This window comes from Brienomyrus brachyistius, chromosome 19 (genome assembly GCF_023856365.1).
Source record: "Brienomyrus brachyistius isolate T26 chromosome 19, BBRACH_0.4, whole genome shotgun sequence".
Taxonomy (NCBI): Eukaryota; Metazoa; Chordata; class Actinopteri; order Osteoglossiformes; family Mormyridae; genus Brienomyrus; species Brienomyrus brachyistius.
The window spans coordinates 14,676,271-14,695,444 of NC_064551.1; the positions used below are offsets into that span (position 1 = coordinate 14,676,271).

General features: G+C 45.3%; 1 protein-coding gene across 2 annotated transcripts; it reads left to right on the forward strand.

Annotated features, from left to right (window-relative positions):
- Positions 1-1,012: 1,012 nt before the first annotated feature.
- On the forward strand, positions 1,013-16,694 carry LOC125714536 (isthmin-2-like). 2 transcript variants are annotated; one of them, XM_048985230.1, is made up of 7 exons: positions 1,013-1,299; positions 1,589-1,722; positions 7,376-7,594; positions 9,636-9,921; positions 14,212-14,352; positions 15,465-15,533; positions 15,985-16,694. In XM_048985230.1, exons 2-7 carry the CDS (start codon positions 1,612-1,614, stop codon positions 16,500-16,502), a joined length of 1,344 nt encoding a protein of 447 aa, XP_048841187.1. In that variant the 5' UTR covers positions 1,013-1,299; positions 1,589-1,611; the 3' UTR covers positions 16,503-16,694. The 2 variants fall into 2 exon arrangements, with proteins under 2 accessions (XP_048841187.1, XP_048841188.1); XM_048985231.1 differs by having other exon boundaries at positions 1,013-1,722; positions 14,215-14,352.
- Positions 16,695-19,174: the final 2,480 nt, after the last annotated feature.

Below are 19,174 nucleotides of genomic sequence, written 5' to 3' on the forward strand. Positions count from 1 at the left end.
GTATTTATTTGTTTACTTTATACTGAATGATTATGTAAAGAAATTACACAAAGAACGAATGGTTTGGTTATCTGCAACTTTACTTGTCAATGTCTGTGTAACAATCAGGGACCTCATATTTAAGAAACGGATGGGGGTTACGAGAAGTTTTTAGCGAGTTTTTCCATTAAGTTCAGGTTATTTCTTTATGTATTACTTCGACATACTTAGTTTTTATCTCTTCCGCAGACAGATGTCTTATAGCTGTTCCCCAGCAAGATTAGATGTCATTACATTCAGAATGTTATGGGAGGCTATTTGTCGAAAAACTTTTTTAAGTTACTATATTCTTGTGAAATGTGTTTTTCTTCTCGAGTTTTATTTACATAAACACGTTAGTACAAATGTGTAGCAAGTTGTGGTTACAATTAAGCAAAACCACTAAAACGCGTTTACCTATTTCGCTGCAGGCTTTTGCAATCATTTGTCATTAAGTATTAACGGGGAGTCATTTTAACGAAATAAAAAGTAAAAATGTTGTTTTTAAAGCGTAAGTTAAGCGAAATTCCTTGACGCGTATTTTCCGTCTTAAGGCCAAACGTACATCAGCAGAAATTCATTCACCTGGTACTTTCGGGAGCCTTTGGCACGTTGTCTGAAGGATTGTCAGCAAACCTTCGGCTCGCACTCATCTCCCTGCCCCTCTATCGCCCTTATGTTTATTGCACTTTAATTGCCATCATTTCCACTCTTCCCTCCACAGCCCGTGATCAGCATGGGCTTTTCATTCATCCTAAATTGAGCCGCAACACGATCTCCGGGTTCCCTCCTTCCTAACGTCACTGGGATAGGGGCCGATGAGGTTCTGTGCTGCTGGGTGAAACTGCAAACAGTGGTGGGGACCCCGGTGAGGGACGGACAGCTCGTACTGCAGCAAGACGCTATCCGGAAACAACCTAAAGAACGGGATTCAAACTGGATATATACAGCACGCTTAATGAAATACGAGCTCTGAAGCATGCGGACTCGCGAAGCTGGAGCCAGTCCGCGAGGTACTTGCAGTGAACTTCCAGTGGCGCGGACATTGAACGGGCTTAGAGGCAGATCCGCGAGGAGCCACTGCATCTGCGGCGGACACGCGCGTACCTCCCACGTTCACGCGGAACCGCTGCACCGGTGCGAAAGAGAGGAGTTGGACTGAAAGAAAGCACGTTGCCTGTGGGAGCAAAGTTCTCTGAGGCTTCGGTGTGGGGCTCATGGGAGAGAGATGGCAGAGGAGCGTACTCTGGGCGGGCAGAAGTGAAGGGACATGATGAGAGAGTTAAGACGCTCCCTTTGATCGCTAACACCTAACAAAACACGTTTGTACGACTTTTAAAAGACTTACTGAAGGACCTGTGGCGTTTTAGTGTTTCATAATCTTCTTTAAGAACCAGAAACTAAACGTCCCCTTTTGGCGCACCACGAACCACGGAAAGATTCTGCAAACGTGCTGAGAAAATTCGTATCAATAAAGCAAAATCGCTGGCTGTGGACTTAAATACCAAACCACTTGGCACGATTTAAAACGCAATCCAAATCTCTTATTGTCATTTACTTTTTTTCCAAGAGAAATACGCTGAGAGAGGAAAGATGTTGGTCCGATTGGCGGTGTCAGTGGCAATTTTCCTCGGCTTAGTGGAAGGTTTTCCTACGAAGAAAACTCAAAAGAGCCCGGTGGTCAGAGCCGGTGCCATCGCGGAGGTAAGTCTGACTTTTGATGCGTGTGACACCTGGACGTACTTTCTATGTATATCTGATCGTGAATTTTGTTAAATGCAGTTAAATGCAATGGGATAAAAGTAACGGATCAACTCATCATGCATTCGTTTTTTTTCTTTTTTTTTTTTTTTACATTTTTGATAAAGATGGGATATGTTTTTGTAGCTGTAATGCTTTGTTTGGTTACCCCCTTCCCAGAGGTGTCCCAGAAAGTGATTATCCGGCTTTCTTACTGACTTATGTCGGTGCTGTACCCTGTCCATGCTGTACCATTCCGGCTGTTCAGCCAAGTGTGTGTAATGTCATGGCCAAGGGCTTGGATTCACCATTCATTAAGCGGACTAGGACAGTCACTAATGACACAGTGATGATTAGTCACTGAAATGCTCCGTGCTTAAAATGAATAGAAACTATTCATATGCTGTATAGCATTCCTCCAAACTGCTGACTCCCCGGAGTCTGAGACACCGTGGACTATGACAGGATTAGCGCTGCCTTTACTGTCTGTATCTGGAGATTCGTGGTTGAACATGGGATCACAAGATCCATCCCAGCAGTGGGGACGTACAGCCCAAACTAGCCGTAATTTTGCATACTGAATAAAGGTATTGCAATGTAGGAGTAAAATGCCAGATTTTGCTCAACTTAATCTGATTTTGCAGCTTTGTAGAAGTTGGGACACCGCTCAAGGTTTAGAAACTGCTCAGGGTAGTTTAAAGCAGAAGTTTTCCTGGAAAATTAGTCATAGTGCCTGCTGTGAATAGATAGGAAAGTGTGTAAATTACGAAATTATTGAATAATGTCTACTCAGTCGAGCAGTGGTGCTGATTGTGTAGCCAGAGGTTGTAGGTATTTTCTGAAGGAGAATTAACCTATATGAAAACAATGAATGAAAGATAAAATTTCAAGAAAGAATACTGTCTGTTTGTCTGCTGTTGGTCTACCTGTCTGTCTGTCTATCAATGTATAAAATTTGCAAAAGTTACAGAACCTCAATTTCTTCATCATAAATCCAATTATGGATAATATTTTGATTAAAAATATATTTTTTTCAATTATCTGGTATAACAGGAATTCCTAAATCAAATAAAATAATTCAGTCTCCTAGATGGAAACCCCCAGACCAGTCTGAGCGCCTTTTGGTCAGTGCCGTCACTTCCTTGTTCTTCTTGGTGGAACGAGAGGCTCGTCTCCTCAGAAGAGGAGCTGTCCAGAACATGGAACGGTCTTACACATCTTCCAACAGGCTTATTTGATCTTTTATCCTTTGCAAAAGTATCTTGACGATGATCGATCTCTGCAAAGATTGAGGCTGTGTCAGGACTTTCTCTGTTCCATAAGCTGCTGCGAGATGAGGATTACAAGATGGAATGCGATGGAGAAGGCTCTCTGACTGCTAGCTTGCTCATGTCTCTCTGCTCTGCTAAAGAGCTCATTTTAATGCCCTGCATTTTTGTATCAAGGCCGAACGGCTTTGATCTTGCCATAAATTTAAACTGTACGGCAGCGTGCAGAGCCGGAGAAACAGACGGGACCCAGACCTGTTTGAAGTAGTCGGGGGTACCATCCATCAGTAAATTAAGGACGGGGAAGGGATTTGGGCCGAGTACTAGATCTTCCTTCACAGACCCCATCAATGTGTGTCTGTGGATTTTTAATTGTCTAAACATGTGTCTTGCTAACATTGTTAAAGCAGGATGCTGCCTTATATCTTCCAATAATAAATTTGACCTGGCAGTGCTCATTATTTCTAAAGGTACATTATTTACCTGGCCGGCATGCTGTATGAGCGCCCCCCCACAGGCATGTTGGTGATAGAACATTGACTCCCATATATGCATCTATCTCTTTAGACTCAAAAGCTCAAAACTTGCCTCTTTATTCATGTGCTGCATTCACAGTGTACCACACAAGCAACCCACTGAGTGAGCAGCTGAATGTCTTACCTGCCAGTCTGTAGGGGGCACTGGTGGGGCAGACGCACATATACACATATATAGCCTGGACTGTTCTAAATCCCCCCCTCCGTCCATGGTTATGGCCTTTCTAGTGGCCTGGAGAAGTACGATGGTGCTGGAGCTTTATTTGTGAAGGTGTTAATTTCCCTTAATCATGTTCTGTTGTCTGTTTTTCATTACTCGTCTTTAACACCCGGAGGGTCAGCCTGACCTTGCATCCAAAAACCTTTGCCTTAATGTTTGTTTTTTTTCCCCTCCAAATGCAGAAGGAGGGTGTTATTAGTGGTTAGAGTTTTTATTCTAGATTTTATCTCCCCTAAACTGCTCGCAATATGATAGTTTTAATCTGTATCCGCCCAGAGGCACAAGCTGACCGCAGGCCGTCGCAATTCATCTCGAATCCGGTAAAATTAAATTACCAAACACCGCAAGAAGTACCCTGATAGATAAACAAGTAAATAAAATGCAACCTCCGAGCAAGAGAAGCCACATGCATGTTGAAGGCCCATATAAATGATGGTATCTAAGATTTCACAGGCTGCGCACCCAGCTGTCGTGCCTCTGAGAAATCGTAATGAATATTCTGCCAGACGGGAAGACGTATGTTTCTTTTCACACTAAAAAATGTTGACCTGTGCGTGTTGCATATGAATGAGTTTTCAGTGTGCTGCTGCCCATGTCGATATTTAGCCTCTCTAATGCTTCGTGACACAAGCTTAACATACGGTTTGAAATATCATGCGGGCGTCGTAGCCTGATGTCTGGACGTGTTAGGCAGCCCAGCTCAGTCCTCTGATCCTGTAGTCAGTTTAAGCAAAGGCAGAGGGACCCTGCCTGGTAATTGAGGAATGCATATTCACCTGACATTCACATCTAGTCCACATTGCAGAATTGTATTTACGCATTTAAACTAGATGTGAATGTCAGGTTAACTCAAATATTTTAGTCCCGAGACAGAGTTTAACTTGTGGAGCAGTTTCGATTTCAGATTAAATATGTGCTAAGGGATGTTGCAATTAATCGGTGATATAGTACAAAAATATGCACAAGACCCACGATCTGCAGCAGTCTCTGGCATTGGCCTCCTGTGCCACCTTCATAGGTGACAATCCGCGCTCCTTCACCAGTGTTGACCGCGTACAGAATTTACTCTTTATAATGAAAGGGGGCAGGAATCTGGATGACCAGATTCATGTTCTTGAGCTGGTGGCAGCATAGTACACTAACAAGAGCTTAGGAAATGAGTTGCCCTGACTGGAAGATCTGGGCTCTACTGTTGTGCAACTCTAAACGCTGCCAATAAAATATTTACTGTATGTAATACTTAAGCCAGTTGAATAGCATGGAGTCATTCAGGGGGATTATGGGTAGGGTGTTTCCATTGTATTATGTTTGTCAGGGCTGAATGTGTGTTATGCAAGTCAGGTCTCATGTGCTACATCCCCGTATTTGCTAGTGTCCATCCGTCCATCTATCCATCCGTCCATCTATCTTCCAATTGTTTATCCTTGTCAGGGTTGTGGTGGTGCCTGAAGCCTTACTGTTTGCTGTTGTCCCTTGTTTTCAGTTTGTAAATATAACATCGAGGATAAGGTGTCCACCTTTGTACACAGGTGGTTCAGTCCCAGACATTACAGGATCCTGCAGTCAGCAGTGTTCCTGTGGAAAAAGACCCTCATTCTTATGACGTGAAGCCTTGCAATTATTGTCGTAAGACTATTTCTCTAACATAAGACTCAAGCAGTACGGTTTGTTGTCCCATCACTGTAATGCGTCAGTGAAACGAAGGAAATCGGAGCCGCGTTGAAGGCCTTGCTCCTCGGGGTGAGACATCATAGTAGCGGTCGACGTAAGAGATACAGGCTGGATCCACATGGGCGCCTTTGATTGGAGCCTCTGCTGTGAGGGAAAGTGAGAGAAGGGGAAAGAGTCAGATTCGAATTACATGCTTCAATAACATTCAATGTTCAATATCCGGGCTTGGTAGACAGAGAAAGGGGGTGGTGTTCAAATCTCGGTTCAGAAATGTATAGGGAAGGGGCGCGGGACGACATGGTAAACACCCCCTGGGGTACTGGTTTGATTTTAGAGTGTGTGGGGGGGGAGACTAGCTACCCCAGCACAACCTTGACATCCTTCCATCCGCTTTTTCCAGATCTCTCATCCAAAGCACTGTCATGGTGAGCTTGGAGTTCCCAGCCTAATATAATCATGATAAATAATGTTTTGTACTTAAACTTCACACAAAGTAATAAATATATTAAGTCTGCCGACCACAAGTAATAAAAAGATAATTAAAAGAAAATTAAAACGCTTCACTCAGGTGATTGATGACATGAGTTCGTCAGCAACACAATAATCGAAAGAGCAAAGATCAGGTCTAAACCGTAACACAACCCGTGGATGAGCTGTAATTAAATAAAAAGAATGTAAGTCATCTGAGTTCAGATCTGGTCTTTATTTTGAAGAGAATGATAATTGTAATTGAATTAACAATAATGCAAAGTCAAAGTTATTAAAATAAAAGGTGCAATTAAAGCAACTCGAGTGAAAGGATTAAATAAAAAATAAGGTGCTGAACTCTCTCTTTTATGATTTTTCTACATGAAAACTGTGTTGGTTTTGCTCAATCTCTCAGCCCCTTCCCAATCAATAACCCATCTACCCCCACTCCTCCAAAATCCATCTGAATTCAGTGGCAGTTGCATATTCGCTGTGTGGCCCTAAGTTTTCCAATGGCTCAGTAATGCTACTTAGCATATTCTGTGTAGGAACTGAGTGTTAGCTGTGAGACAGAGGTGTAAAAGGGGGTGGGGGGGGGAGCGGAAGCGGTGCAGGGCTGTCTCGACTGGAGCAAACCAGTATGAAGTTTGAAGTAAACCACCAGGCAGTTCATTCATAGAGCAAAAATTTTAATTCCTGCTCCAGAAAGGTCTGCCACCATAACAACAATAAACTGATGATCCAGTTATGACGATAGCCAGTTTATCCAAGCAGATATCTCTGTAGCTGGAGGAGGTAGGCCTAAAAAATCCAGGACCTCATAATGTTGGGTTTAATCATTTCGTGGTGAAGCTTCACAAAGCTCCGCTCCCAGGTTCTTTATAGAGTACTGCACGTGACTCTAACCACATGTTCTTGTGTTTTACTCCAGGTGAATGCAGTATTTTCCTCACATTTTATTTCTTTGTTTGTTTATTTAGCAGAAGCTTGTATTCAAAGTGATTGTACGGTTGAGAGTGCAATGTTAGCCAGTGCGTGGAGCAATAGGACATTAAGAGCCATTCTTAAGGGCACAATGGTGAAGTCACCCTGCTGACCGTAGGATTTGAACTAATTATCCTTACAATTAAGAGTGTAGAGTCCTAACCCGCTGAGTCACGAACTGCTCCTTCAAGAGAATTTATGGAAATTCTCAACTATTCGCTACGTGCGGGTCTACATGGAACTTCTGACAGCTTGTGTACTGCAAATCCAGCAGAGTGCTTTATAAGCCTCTTCATAGCCAAGCGATTACCGTCAGTGGGCCAATTAAGACCTTCACTCACTGATGCCTAATAGCTAATGCCTAATAACGAAATACACCATTTCTTCCAGTAGAGTGTCCTTGCAGATTGGCCCCGGATTAATTTATCTTCTGTTGTACTTGTCTGTTTGTTTTTCATTGTTCTCATCAGGCACAAGCCCAGACACCTTCCATCGACGTTCTCCAGGACCTGGAGGCCATGCAAGAGCACAACCAGGTAAGGACCATCCCCTTCAACCACAAGAAGAGGTGGTCTCCACACCTGCCCAAGCCTGAGCCTGAAGAAGAGTCGAAGCCCTTCGTCCTGGATTTGAAGAATTTTCCAGATCTCGCGAATGTGGACCTCAGTTCCCAGAATCCCAACATTCAGGTAGGAATTGAAATGGATAACTGAGGCAAGGGCTCAGTCTGAACACTGATTTTTTTTATCTAAACAGGTGCTACCTGGCAAAGATTTTTTCGTTTCCAGGAGCAACCAAGTCCGTGAGACGATTACTCAATATCGTCATCATTAATTTATTATTATTCTTACAAGAACCTTTCCACCGTGTATTCTCCATATTGCTGTGTTGAGATGTTTCCTGGCATACAGTTTCCAAGTAATGTTTTACTGTCCTGCTGGGTTTCTAAAAATATTATAGTCCGCATTCCTTCTATGCATTATGTTGATTTGAATGTAATCCAAGCATTGACTTTTTAATGAGAGCTGTCCACTTGTTAAAAACCGCTTTACATATCACCAGGAATATGGTGGCCTGGGTCACTGATATTTCTATTTGCTTTCACTTGTATGTATATGTGTGTGTTCGTGTGACTCATGGAGTCACAAAGAGATACGTGAAAACCTCAGAATATCTCTGAACCTGTATCCGGAGATAAACAAATGGATGATAAAATTATAAAATTGTTATTATCATTAAAGGGTGGTGTCAAAGGGAGCCTCAGAAAGGTGTAGCAAATAAACAGGGCATCTGCATGCTATTCATGCGAGGAGATCTCTCCACCTCGCACCCTGGATGAGTCATCAGAGTCTAACGGGGCATATTTTAGTGTAACACCTGGCGTTTTCCACCACGGCCATGCAAGTTATGGATTATTAAAATGCTCTGTGGAACCTGCATCGACCAGGGGTAATTGCATGAAGAGGGATGAGTCCAGAGCTTTCATTTACCCAGCAAATAACATTTCTGATTGTTTTCGGCTCACCTGCTTCCCACATGACTATGCTTTCCTAGGATTGCTCCTGAGAATCAGCTGTGACATCACGCATGCATGCACTTAAACACACACGCACACACACACACACACACACACACTTTGAGTCTGTAAACACCGAGCTCTCACCCCACTAATGGTTTGTTGTTTGTGCAGCTGCATTCCCTCTGTGCTGATAGGCGTCAAGCTGTTGACCGTCAGCGGGAATCCTGCAGACCGTACCTTTTGTTTTTACCTGGTGAACATCCAGCGACAGGATGCCACTCACCGGAGATGGCAGACGGCTCACCCCACACTCCCGCGGCGAGTGGGAGAAGCCAGAGCTTTATGTTTTGCTTCCCTTGGATTTGTAAACAGTTGTAGCTGCCATCAGATTTCTGTGCCGCGGGGGGGGGGGGGGAAATAAACAGACAGCTTTCTGCGCGTCGCGATGGCATCTCTGCCGCCTGTTATCTGCGGGTCTGCAAGGCGTGTTGGGTCGTGCCAGTCATGGGTTGTCAGAGAAATTAGTTTACAGAGCCGACCTGCAGAGGATCTGGCCCCCACATCTCCACTGTCCGCAGACTCAGATAGGCCATCTTGTAGGCTCCAGACTCAGATACAGCAGGGAAGTAGAAGGATTTCCCAATACCCAGCATGCCGTGCTGTTTTTCTGATTTCATGCATCAAATATGGTGAGAAATGTCTTTCCTTGGCCCCTAACTCAATGCACTTGCCTTTGATATTGATCCTGTTCCCTAAGGCGTCGAACGTTGGGCTAGTGATCACTAAAAGTACTCCCTGCAGGCATGAGTTCTGGAAAAGTCAGATAAACACTTACTAAGATCACTTCAGTATTCTCTGGTTTTACAGCAATTAGTTTGATTACAGCAGTGGCATGCAATAGTAAGAGCCAATCACATTCTCTTGGTTCCATCTGTTAGACTGATCATTAGGGATCTTGCGCAGTTCATTTATATAGACGTAGCAGAATAATGATTATACAGTATAATGGTGCAATGGGGATGTTAGTTACTGACATTTATTCAGAATAACTTTCAGCAGGGGCTGTACTTCACTGCTCTGTTAATGAATTGCAAAATATCCAAGCATTTAAGAAACGTCCTAGAGCATAAGATCGGAAGGTGCAAGATGAATAAAGTAAGATGTGCAACTCGCACTGTGATGTGCAAATAGTGTCATTCCTGGTCTTTCAGGTCACCATCGAGGTCATCGACAACCCACAGGCGGACATGGAGATGGATCTTGACGAGGAGAGCCACAAAGACTGGGGCGCCTCCTCCGTGGACCTGCCCGGGAACAAGAAACTCTTCTGGCCACTATTCTGGGGCTACCCCGACTCGGAGGAGGAGGACTCGAGCCGGCCGAGCCTGGGGGAGACGACGACGGAGGAGGACAGCAGCGAGGAGCTAGTGCTGAGCGGCGTCGGGGATGACTGGGATGGCCGCTGGAGGAACGGATGGGACACCAAGGAGACCTACGGTGAGTCTGCCACCCTCCACCGAAATGCACCGGCGTCAGCAGGGAGCTCGGCATGTCAGGGTCAGACGCTCAGGGCTTTCCTGGCACCGAGGATGCCACTGTTTATTTGTGTAGGAGGCCCCTTTGTAGATCTGACTGCCTCTGTAGATGGTTACATCTGGCCTGAGGTATCAGCAACACGGCAGAGATGCTGGATCCGGGGCTGAAACAGAAGGCGGCTTTGAGTGCCGTCTGATTGGCACGGAGGCCCCAGGATGGAGGCACAGGGCTCAGGAGGGTGTCTCACGAACCTGAGGTGGGACTCCGGTAGGGGAACACGCCGTTCCTCAGTCCGCCCCCATGGCTGCTTCTGATTTCTATCAACTGCCTGCATTTTTTTTTCCTGAAGAATTCAGCATCTGTCACGCTTCTCACTGAGCTGTTTTTAGCACAGATGGTTGAAATGGTTAAAAAGAGACAGTCTGGGAAACTGGAGAGCTACAGAGAGCTTCACGTCCAAAGAAGACTCTCTGCTTTTTTTAAAAAAAGCTGAATATTAATTTCATTCCAGAAAGCCGGTTCAAGTCGGCTCTTCTGAGCCAGGACTTTTCAGAGTGGCTAGGAATTTGGGATTTTATATATTTTTTTTAAATGCTCCATCAGGAAAAGAGAGTGAAGGATGGGATGGTAGCGAGGGGTCGGGGGTCCGGACTGTCCCTGCGTTAGTGATGGAGAGAGAACACTCCACCATCAGGCCATTGTGCAGCCCCCCCCCGACAGGTCCCTCACTGTCGGAGACCCCAGAGCTGGACAAATGGCTCATATTTGCCCTCAATTAGAGGCGAGATTATGAGCTGTGCTTTTCATTTTGGGGCTCCTTTGGACCCCTCCTCACTCCACGTACGCCGCCATGGGGCCGTTCCAGCCCGTTGAGGAATTCAGGGGCTTTCGAGGCTGTGTATATAACCGCAGTGTTCTTTTCGCTCTCCTGCTCCCTCCCTCGCTCTGTCCTCCTCTCTTTCGCTCCCTCGCTGTCCTCCCGTGACGGGTGGGGGAAAAAGAGCATCCTGAATTCCGGACCAGGCCGGTGAGAGCGGCAAGTAAAATTAAAAGGGGTCACCAAACTGGAAAATGCTCTTCAGCGCTGCAGGAATGACCACGGGCAGCATGCGGCTCTGAGCTGATATTTTTGTCCGCGCTCGTTTTCGCTTTGGCTTAATGAGGAGGCTCGAGGCCCTCAATTGGACCCCACATTCCACATATTTACATACTAATCGGCTATTCTGTATAGGTATTTTACACTTCCTGAGCAATTTTTTTGCTGCCGCTAAATAAAACCAGCTAAGCAGAAGCAGAAGCCATCTGTGAATAAATTACTGGTCTCTTGTACATCTATCTAACAGATACACTCAGACGGACCCAGCATGGACGGCTCTAGACCAGCTCCTTGCCCCTGAGTGGCAAATTCACACTGAAATGCTGGCCACCCCTGTGTGACTTTCCACGACTCGCACATATGACCAAAGTTTTTAAAAAATGTGAACGTATGTAAAATATTTAGTGCAGCTAAATGCTAGGTGGTGCTACAGTACCTAATGCGCTGTCACGCTGTATAACAGTTGCCACAGAAAAATCCTGTACTGTATGGCAGTGCGACCATTCCAGTCTCACACACATCTCCCAGTCTCATTCTCACATCTAAAAGTCAGTGTGATTATCCTACTCCGACATTCATCCATTCCGACATGCAACCTGTCTGTCGGAGCGGAACCCAGTCGTTAAGTCAGGGACCGTCTGTAATGGGCCAATACGTGTCAGCACCACCGGGCTGTAAGCTGACCTCCCAGGCAGCATGTTCGCGTGCGTGGCGTGTACACAGTGGCATGACGCGGACATAAACCGGCACGCGTGTGTTTACACACGGACCTACAGCGTACGTAGATGGCGGCGTGAGAACGTGAGCAGGCGGTGGAGGCGGGGAGCTCAGCCGGCTGCAGCCGAAACGTTCTACTGTCGAGACAGAGGCTCCCTCTCTGTGCAACACCGGAGGGGTCTGTAGTCAGAGCTGACTCCAGCACCATTAATGCGTATCCTCAAGGAGCTTGACTTTATGATCCAGTGTCAGAGGTGGAAAGTTTAGGTCCAGAAAGTACTAAACCACACCAAGGTTTTATTTTAACTAAGCGGCTGAGTACTCTGTGAATGTGACTCTTTATACTGAAGTGGATGGTTGAAACAAAATCTTGGTCTGGATTTGTACTTTCTGGACTGCAACTTTCCACCTCTATCCAATGTCAATCAGGATGCCATATATTAAGCATCGGTGGGCGTTTTATACTAAACAGTACTTTGGCATTCAGATGATTACTTTAAACAATAACAGAAAAGGCTTAAAGAATCAGCATAACAGTGCTAAAGTTTTCACTAACAAGAAGGACGTTAATGACATTATGTTAAAGGCACCAAGTTTTGCCTGCAAGTGACCACGTTTGCTGTCAAGGTTCCTTTCCTTTCAGCCAAAAAACTTCCAGGTCATTCATCCTCTTGGTATCATTAGTCTGCAGCTTCTCTTGATCTTGATTCTCTTATTCCTCAAGCTTCCTCACTCTGTGGGTGTATCTTGACATCGTTGACAGTTTTTCAACACAGATGCTGCATTTTTTTCAGCCAGATTCAAGATTGGATAAGGCAGTTTATGTCAGTTTGTAAAGGAAAACGAAACAACGAAAACTGAAATAACATTTTGACCGTGTCATAAACTTCACGGTAAGGAATCTCCGCGGCTTTATGTTTGTACTCATGTTCATGACCCTGTTACATCTCAGACCATTAACTTTTGGTACTGTTGTGGAGCTAATGGTATTGTTGAGTGACACCGTGCCACTGCAGGGTATTTACCCAGTAGAGTCGCTTGGCTGTGTGTTCACTGGGTTCCACTGCCATCTACATGCAAGCATGAATTGGGCATCTGGGGGGGGGGGGGGGGGGCACTATTCTGAGAAATCCATCAGGGCTTTTTTCATCGTGTACTTATCCGGAGAGCTAAGCTAACTTAGCCAACTAAATCAGTCAGTTAATCAAATTTCATTTAATAAAGCACATTTTTCTTGCAACCATTTTCCAGAGGTGAAGAAAAGAATAAACCCAATATTCCAGAATGGGCAAATCATGAAAAAATCCAGGAGTGCTTCCCCTGGAAGCTAATGACCACACACAGAAATGCCGGCGTGACCCTGCGGCCGTGTTTTTGCCGTCAGCCTCCCTGTAACATCTCGGTGTGAGATAGCATGCTTGGGCGCGACGGTGAGGGACTGCATCTCGCTTTCCTGCGGAGCAGCGAAGCGCTGGACTGACGTGTTTGTGTTGGCAGCGTTGCCCCGCAGCTGAGAGTTCACCATCGGCGTATTTATTACAGGGCGAGTGGAGTCTGAGATTCCCTTCATTAGCGAGACTCTGTTTTACTGGGAAATATGGGACTTCAGTCACGCCTCATTAAGTCTGCTGTGAAAATAAAGTTGAGACGAGGCCCTGATCGTCCGCCTCCCCATTCTTACGGCCCCTCTGCCCGATGCGCCGATGCTCTTAAACATTAGCTGGCACCGCGCTGCATAGCTCCGTCCGTTTGATCTCGCCTCTTTTTTTTCAGATGTTCTCTTGCTATTCTTGCAGCTACATTTCGCATTTAAAGGTGCTGAGAGCATTCAGGCTAATTTTTTTATTTTTTTTTAGCATGTGAACAGGAGTCTGTGGTAAATGACAGGAACGGTAAGACTGACAGATTTGCATCACTGCACTGACACAAGTTCATGATGCGATTGCACCGGATCCAATTTGGGACGAACTCAGGGTGAATTTCTAACACCTTTCCATCAGTAAAATCTGATTTATTTGTATATAATTATTAGTAGAGGCCCAATGCCTTTATTATTTAGAAATGTGACATTTTTTGACCAATGGTTTAATATTTAGACTGATTAATATTTAGACTGATTACACTGTTTCTGTATCTGTACCGTAGTGAGTTTCAAAGCATCATGTTCTTTTGCATTGCATCGTATTCTGTTTAATCCCATTGTGTCGAATCATACCGCAATAATGGTGAAACTTATTGTATGACAGTAGTAGTTGCTTCATATATAACTTTGATGTATAGGATCATTGGCAGTGCATGGAGATGTGTATCGCGTCACCTCAATGATGGTGATGCACATCCCGAATGAATAACATTAGGGTTGTACATTGTTCTATGGCGAAAGGGTGGAGCCCCCACCCCAGCCCACAATACTCTGTGCTTGCATTCCTCCCCCACAGAAGACGAGGAAGAGGATGAGTGGACTGCTTGGTCGCCATGCAGTGTGAGCTGTAGCCAAGGCAACCAGAAGCGCACTCGCGCATGCGGCTACGCCTGCACGGCAACAGAATCCAGGACATGTGACCTCGAGCGCTGCCCAGGTGCTGTGTGTGTGTGTGTGTGTGTGTGTGTGTGTATTAGCTTTACTATACTTGTGAGGACCAAAGGATCTCACAGAGCAGCAAACTCATTCCAAACCGCTTATCCTACTGGGTCGCGGGGGGTCCGGAGCCTCTGTCACTGTCTGCCTGCCTACCTGCCTGCCTGTCTCTATCTGTCTTTGCCTGTCTATCTCTTTGTCACTGTCTTTGTCTGTCTGCCTGTCTGTCTGTCTCAGTCTGTCTGTCACTATCTGGGTGTGTGTGTGACTTAGTTGACTCCCTCTCACACTTACCGTCTCCTTCTATTCTCCACCTCATGTCTCACATCTTCCCTGGTTTTTCCTTCTCCATTCTGATGTAATTTGCCATTCACTGATACATGCTTGTAATGCTAAACCCGTATAAGATATTCCTAAGGAAATGCAGGCATAATCGGGGGATTACAGTGTACTTAGCTCATTTCCCACTGGAACGTGTGTTTGTGAGATTTCAGTCGGACACCTCCAGCTGGTTAGGTTGCCGTCGTTGTTAATAAACAGTACTTTCTTATTTGTGTTATGGTCTCATAGTGGGTAAATGGGTAATGCCACAGCCTCTCACCCTGGGCTACCTAGGATGGCCACCAAGCAAGAGGGGGGAGGGGGGGGTTGGATTATTTGTACTGTTTAACTTGATTCTTCTGTTAAAAATACAGGACTGATATGAAAAATGAAACGACAGTGATCTTTCCATCTATTTATCCATTGTTTGAACATTATATGGTGACAATGAGTCAGCATCCTCTCCCCGGAGCAATAGGACAAGGGACAGGATGCCATCTATCACAGGAAATGCTCAGAATTACACATCATGGCCTGGATGTACAAGGCAAATATATGACCCTCAGCTACAAGATGTAAATCATAATTTGTCTGTAATCCGTCCATTCTTGTGTCATCCATGGCCACATGGTGCCGTATTGTCCTGCCAGGAGACTTTGGCTGGTTCAATCAACAGATTGATGGTCAATTCATTCATTAGTGCATAATCTTCTCATTACATGGTCTCCTCTTACCTGTAGTGGGAAGGCCAATGTGCTCTGACTGCATGTTCTGCTGTCATCTGCCTTGCAGGCGATGTGAACGCCGTGACAGAGCTCATCCCCTATGAGACTGAGAACAGCACCGACTTTGTCGGTGCAGGTCAGTATGTTTGTTAACTTGATGCTGGGGGAGAGAGGGATCAATCCGCCAGGCCATCTCAGCTGCCTCAGTGGCCAGATCGCTCCCTCACTCGCTCACTCCCAGCTGTGAGGGTCACTGTGTTCCTCCAGTCGGTACTTATGGCCCTGTGATTCGTAAGGCAGAGCAATGGGAGACACACTCCAGCTGCACTCTGCTGCGGGGTAGTTCACAATTACGGTGGATTTCTGAATCTTTAAATATGGCAGTATGGATCAGTAGGGGGTCCACTGCTTCATCATGAAAGTAATATTGTTATTTATGAATGTTTGACTTGGATCACCAGCTGTGCATTAATGGCCTATATTTTCCCTTTAAGTGAAAATCCAGGCTGCACGGTTAGTTAGACATAGCGAATTGTAATCAAATGATGGTGGTAATGGATTTCTGTGTGGGAATGCGCCTGCTGCAGAGGTGGACAGCTGCGAGAAATGGCTGAACTGCAAGAGCGACTTCCTGCAGAAGTACCTGCAGCAGGTGCTGACGGAGCTGCCCAGCTGTCCCTGCTCTTACCCCTCGGAGGCGCTCTACAGCGCCGTCAGCATCTTCGACGAGCGGCTGCGGAGGGCGCACCGCTGGCGTGATGCCAGCGGACCCCGAGAGCGCCTGGAGGTGTACAGGCCCACAGCACGCTCCTGCCTGCGCTCCATGCTGTCTGGCGACAGTGGCACGCTGGCTGCACAGCTCTGTTGCTATGATGCACACATGCGGCTGCTGACGCGCGGCAAGGGTGCGGGGGCGCCCGACTTGGTCAGTGCCGACTTCTCGCCCGAGCTGCACTTTAAGGTGGACGTGCTGCCCTGGGTGCTATGCAAGGGCGACTGGAGCCGCTTCCACGTCGCCCGGCCACCCAACAACGGACTGGGCTGTACCGAGAACCCGCGTGAGGATGTCTTCGCTAACGAGCTGGAGGAGGCCCGCGAGTACTGAAAAACACACAAGTGCCACTCTGAGTTCCCATGAGCCTCGGCATGGTGCTGCCCATTTTACTGAGGAATGCTCTTACTCATGTCTGTGTGAGTGTTACTCATTAACGGCCCGGTGTAGGTGTTCAAAGTACTGCTGCTGTGTTTGATGCCCCATAGTGACCCTCCCTTAAAGCTCGCCCCTCCCCCCCCTCCCCTCCCCTCCCCTCCCCTCCACGAGGCCCACTGACAATACGAGAGAAGAGTCTGTTATTTTGTTTAAAGTTTCACCATGACTCATTTGTTTGCAGAGTTTGCGGTGAATTAAACACTGTTTCAGGACCGACGATATGAGGATGGATGATGATGTGGGTGGCTCCGCCCCTTCTGCACAGCGTCCCGATCACGGGCACGTTTTCGGGAAGGCACAGAGCGTTACTGTTTTCCAGGGCCTTTAAAATGTTTATTTGGTTCTGAACTTGCCTGCATTTTAAATGGGATTAAGCTGCTAAGGACCATTTTTGGTACAGAATGTGCTCCCGTCCCTCACCTCGCAGTTTTTATTGCTCAGAACAAACGCCGAAAAAAAATGCAGTTACATCTGCATTTATGCTCCCGTGCCAAGCGAAAAGTGATTAACACAATTAGGTCAGATAGGTTTAAATCAATAAAATAAATCAATACATTCTTAGGAAATGTGTGGTGGTTACACGGTATTTCTCAATTTTTAGTGTGTAAAATTCTTTTTTCTTTTGTGTGCCAATACTAAACCAGAGCCGTATTTATGTAGATTTAGGTTTCATTCATGAATGAGGAGACGCAGCAGAAATTGCTCTGCAGAAACCACATCTGCTCCAGTCCTGGTGCTGGTCGAAGAGACACGTTTTTGCAGGTTGTTATTGTAAGATGGAAATGCGCTCCTTGACAGATAGTGGCTATCTTAGCCAGCGTTTATGTGGAATGTTCTCGCTCTGTATTTTTCAAACATGCGCTTTTAAACAGCCTCTCAGCTTTATCTGAAAAGGACTACCTATTTAAACAATGTAACTTTCCATTCGATTTAATAATGTGGAAAATGACTTTCTTAAGGAAGTCCTAAGTCAGCAGAACTGATTATCTGGTACGTGCCCACGTTGTGTGTCTGTAAAATGCACAGTGTGGCTGTCAGTGGTCGGCGAATGAAAAAGAGGCTGTTGCAGCCAAAATATGGTACGAATTTCCACATGTACGCAGACCGGCACGAGTTCTGGCCAGAGCACGGGAGCGTGTGGTCTCTATCCAGGGGCCCGGCCGAGGGATGAGATCCAAATGCAAGCGGGAGAGGTGCAGACCACCCGTCCTGGGGAGAGAGAGGACATGTCTTTTCCCCACTTCTGTTTTCTTTGGCCAGTCTTGAAAAGCAGTTGTCTCTCCCCCCCCCCCCCCCCAAAGCTATGGAGCCCCCCCCCCACGATACCTCACTCAAGAGCCACCAGCGTCTCTGCCCTTGTGAGCCTCCTGAGGCCCAGTTTTATTACAGAAAAAATACTGATATATGTACCTGCTTGACAGCAGAGTCCACGCCAAACACCTTTTCTTTTGCTGAATTGTATCCTTGAGTGTTTCATTGATGTGTCGAGTTCACATGGGCCCAGTTAAAGCACCATATTTGGTGGAGCCCAGAAGCCCGATTCAAACTTTTTTTTTTATACTCATTTGGGAACATCATTGGAGGAAAACACTTTTCTGTAGAAGTATTCTGAGGTTTCTTGGTTAGGAAGGTGTTGGGGATCAGTGGGAATCTGAGACGGCTCGTGTTTAAACATTCCTGGTGCTGTTTTGGCAAACACTTCTTAACCGTCTGTAAATGCAATTTGCAGGCTTCTTCATCTTAGCAGGGATGTTCTGTCACTCTTCCGTCCGGGCAAAGCTGTGTCTAAATGATGCATTTAGTTTGGATTATTATGAACCGAAAAATCATGCCATAGAGCTCTCATCAGGAATAAAAGTTGAAATGTTCGCGGTAACGTTTCACATTTTAAAATCACTTTTTTTTTTTAAGAAAGGCACTTTAACATTATATATATATATATAAATATATGTAAATATAAACTGTACCATCATATCGTAATGAGTTGTAAAGATATGCTATGTTTTACTGGTGTTATGTGTGTCAGTATTGCTCTACATGATCATATTGTGCCTTTTTAAAACTTATATTAGATATTATCTTGTACAGTATTTATTGTTCTGTTTGATTTCTGAAGCTTTGAAATATTGAAATTATTCTATGATACTGAATGTGCACTATTAAAAGTGAATACCACATTTCAAAAGGGATTTCAGCTGCATCAAGGAAATTGATTTTCATTAGACTACATCACTTTCATGAAAAAAAATTGTATTCCTTTTGATTCTGCTTCTTTTTTCTGCCAGCTGGCCAGGTAAAATGTTATGTTTTGGAATGAATATAAGGCTTTTGCCATAATTGTCTCTTGTTGTTATTCTGGATCATTCTAAAGATTGCTGTTCTAAAGATCAAGGTTTCTGTCATGGTGTTAACTAGTACAATATAAATTGGTACTGATTAATCAAACCGAATTGAATTTAACTAATTAACCGATAACAATTTAAATCTTGGGCTGTTTTATTTTGGGAGAGAATGTTCTGTGAAGTTGAGGAGGTCCAAGTAAAACACAGTCAGACTATCAGAGAGGC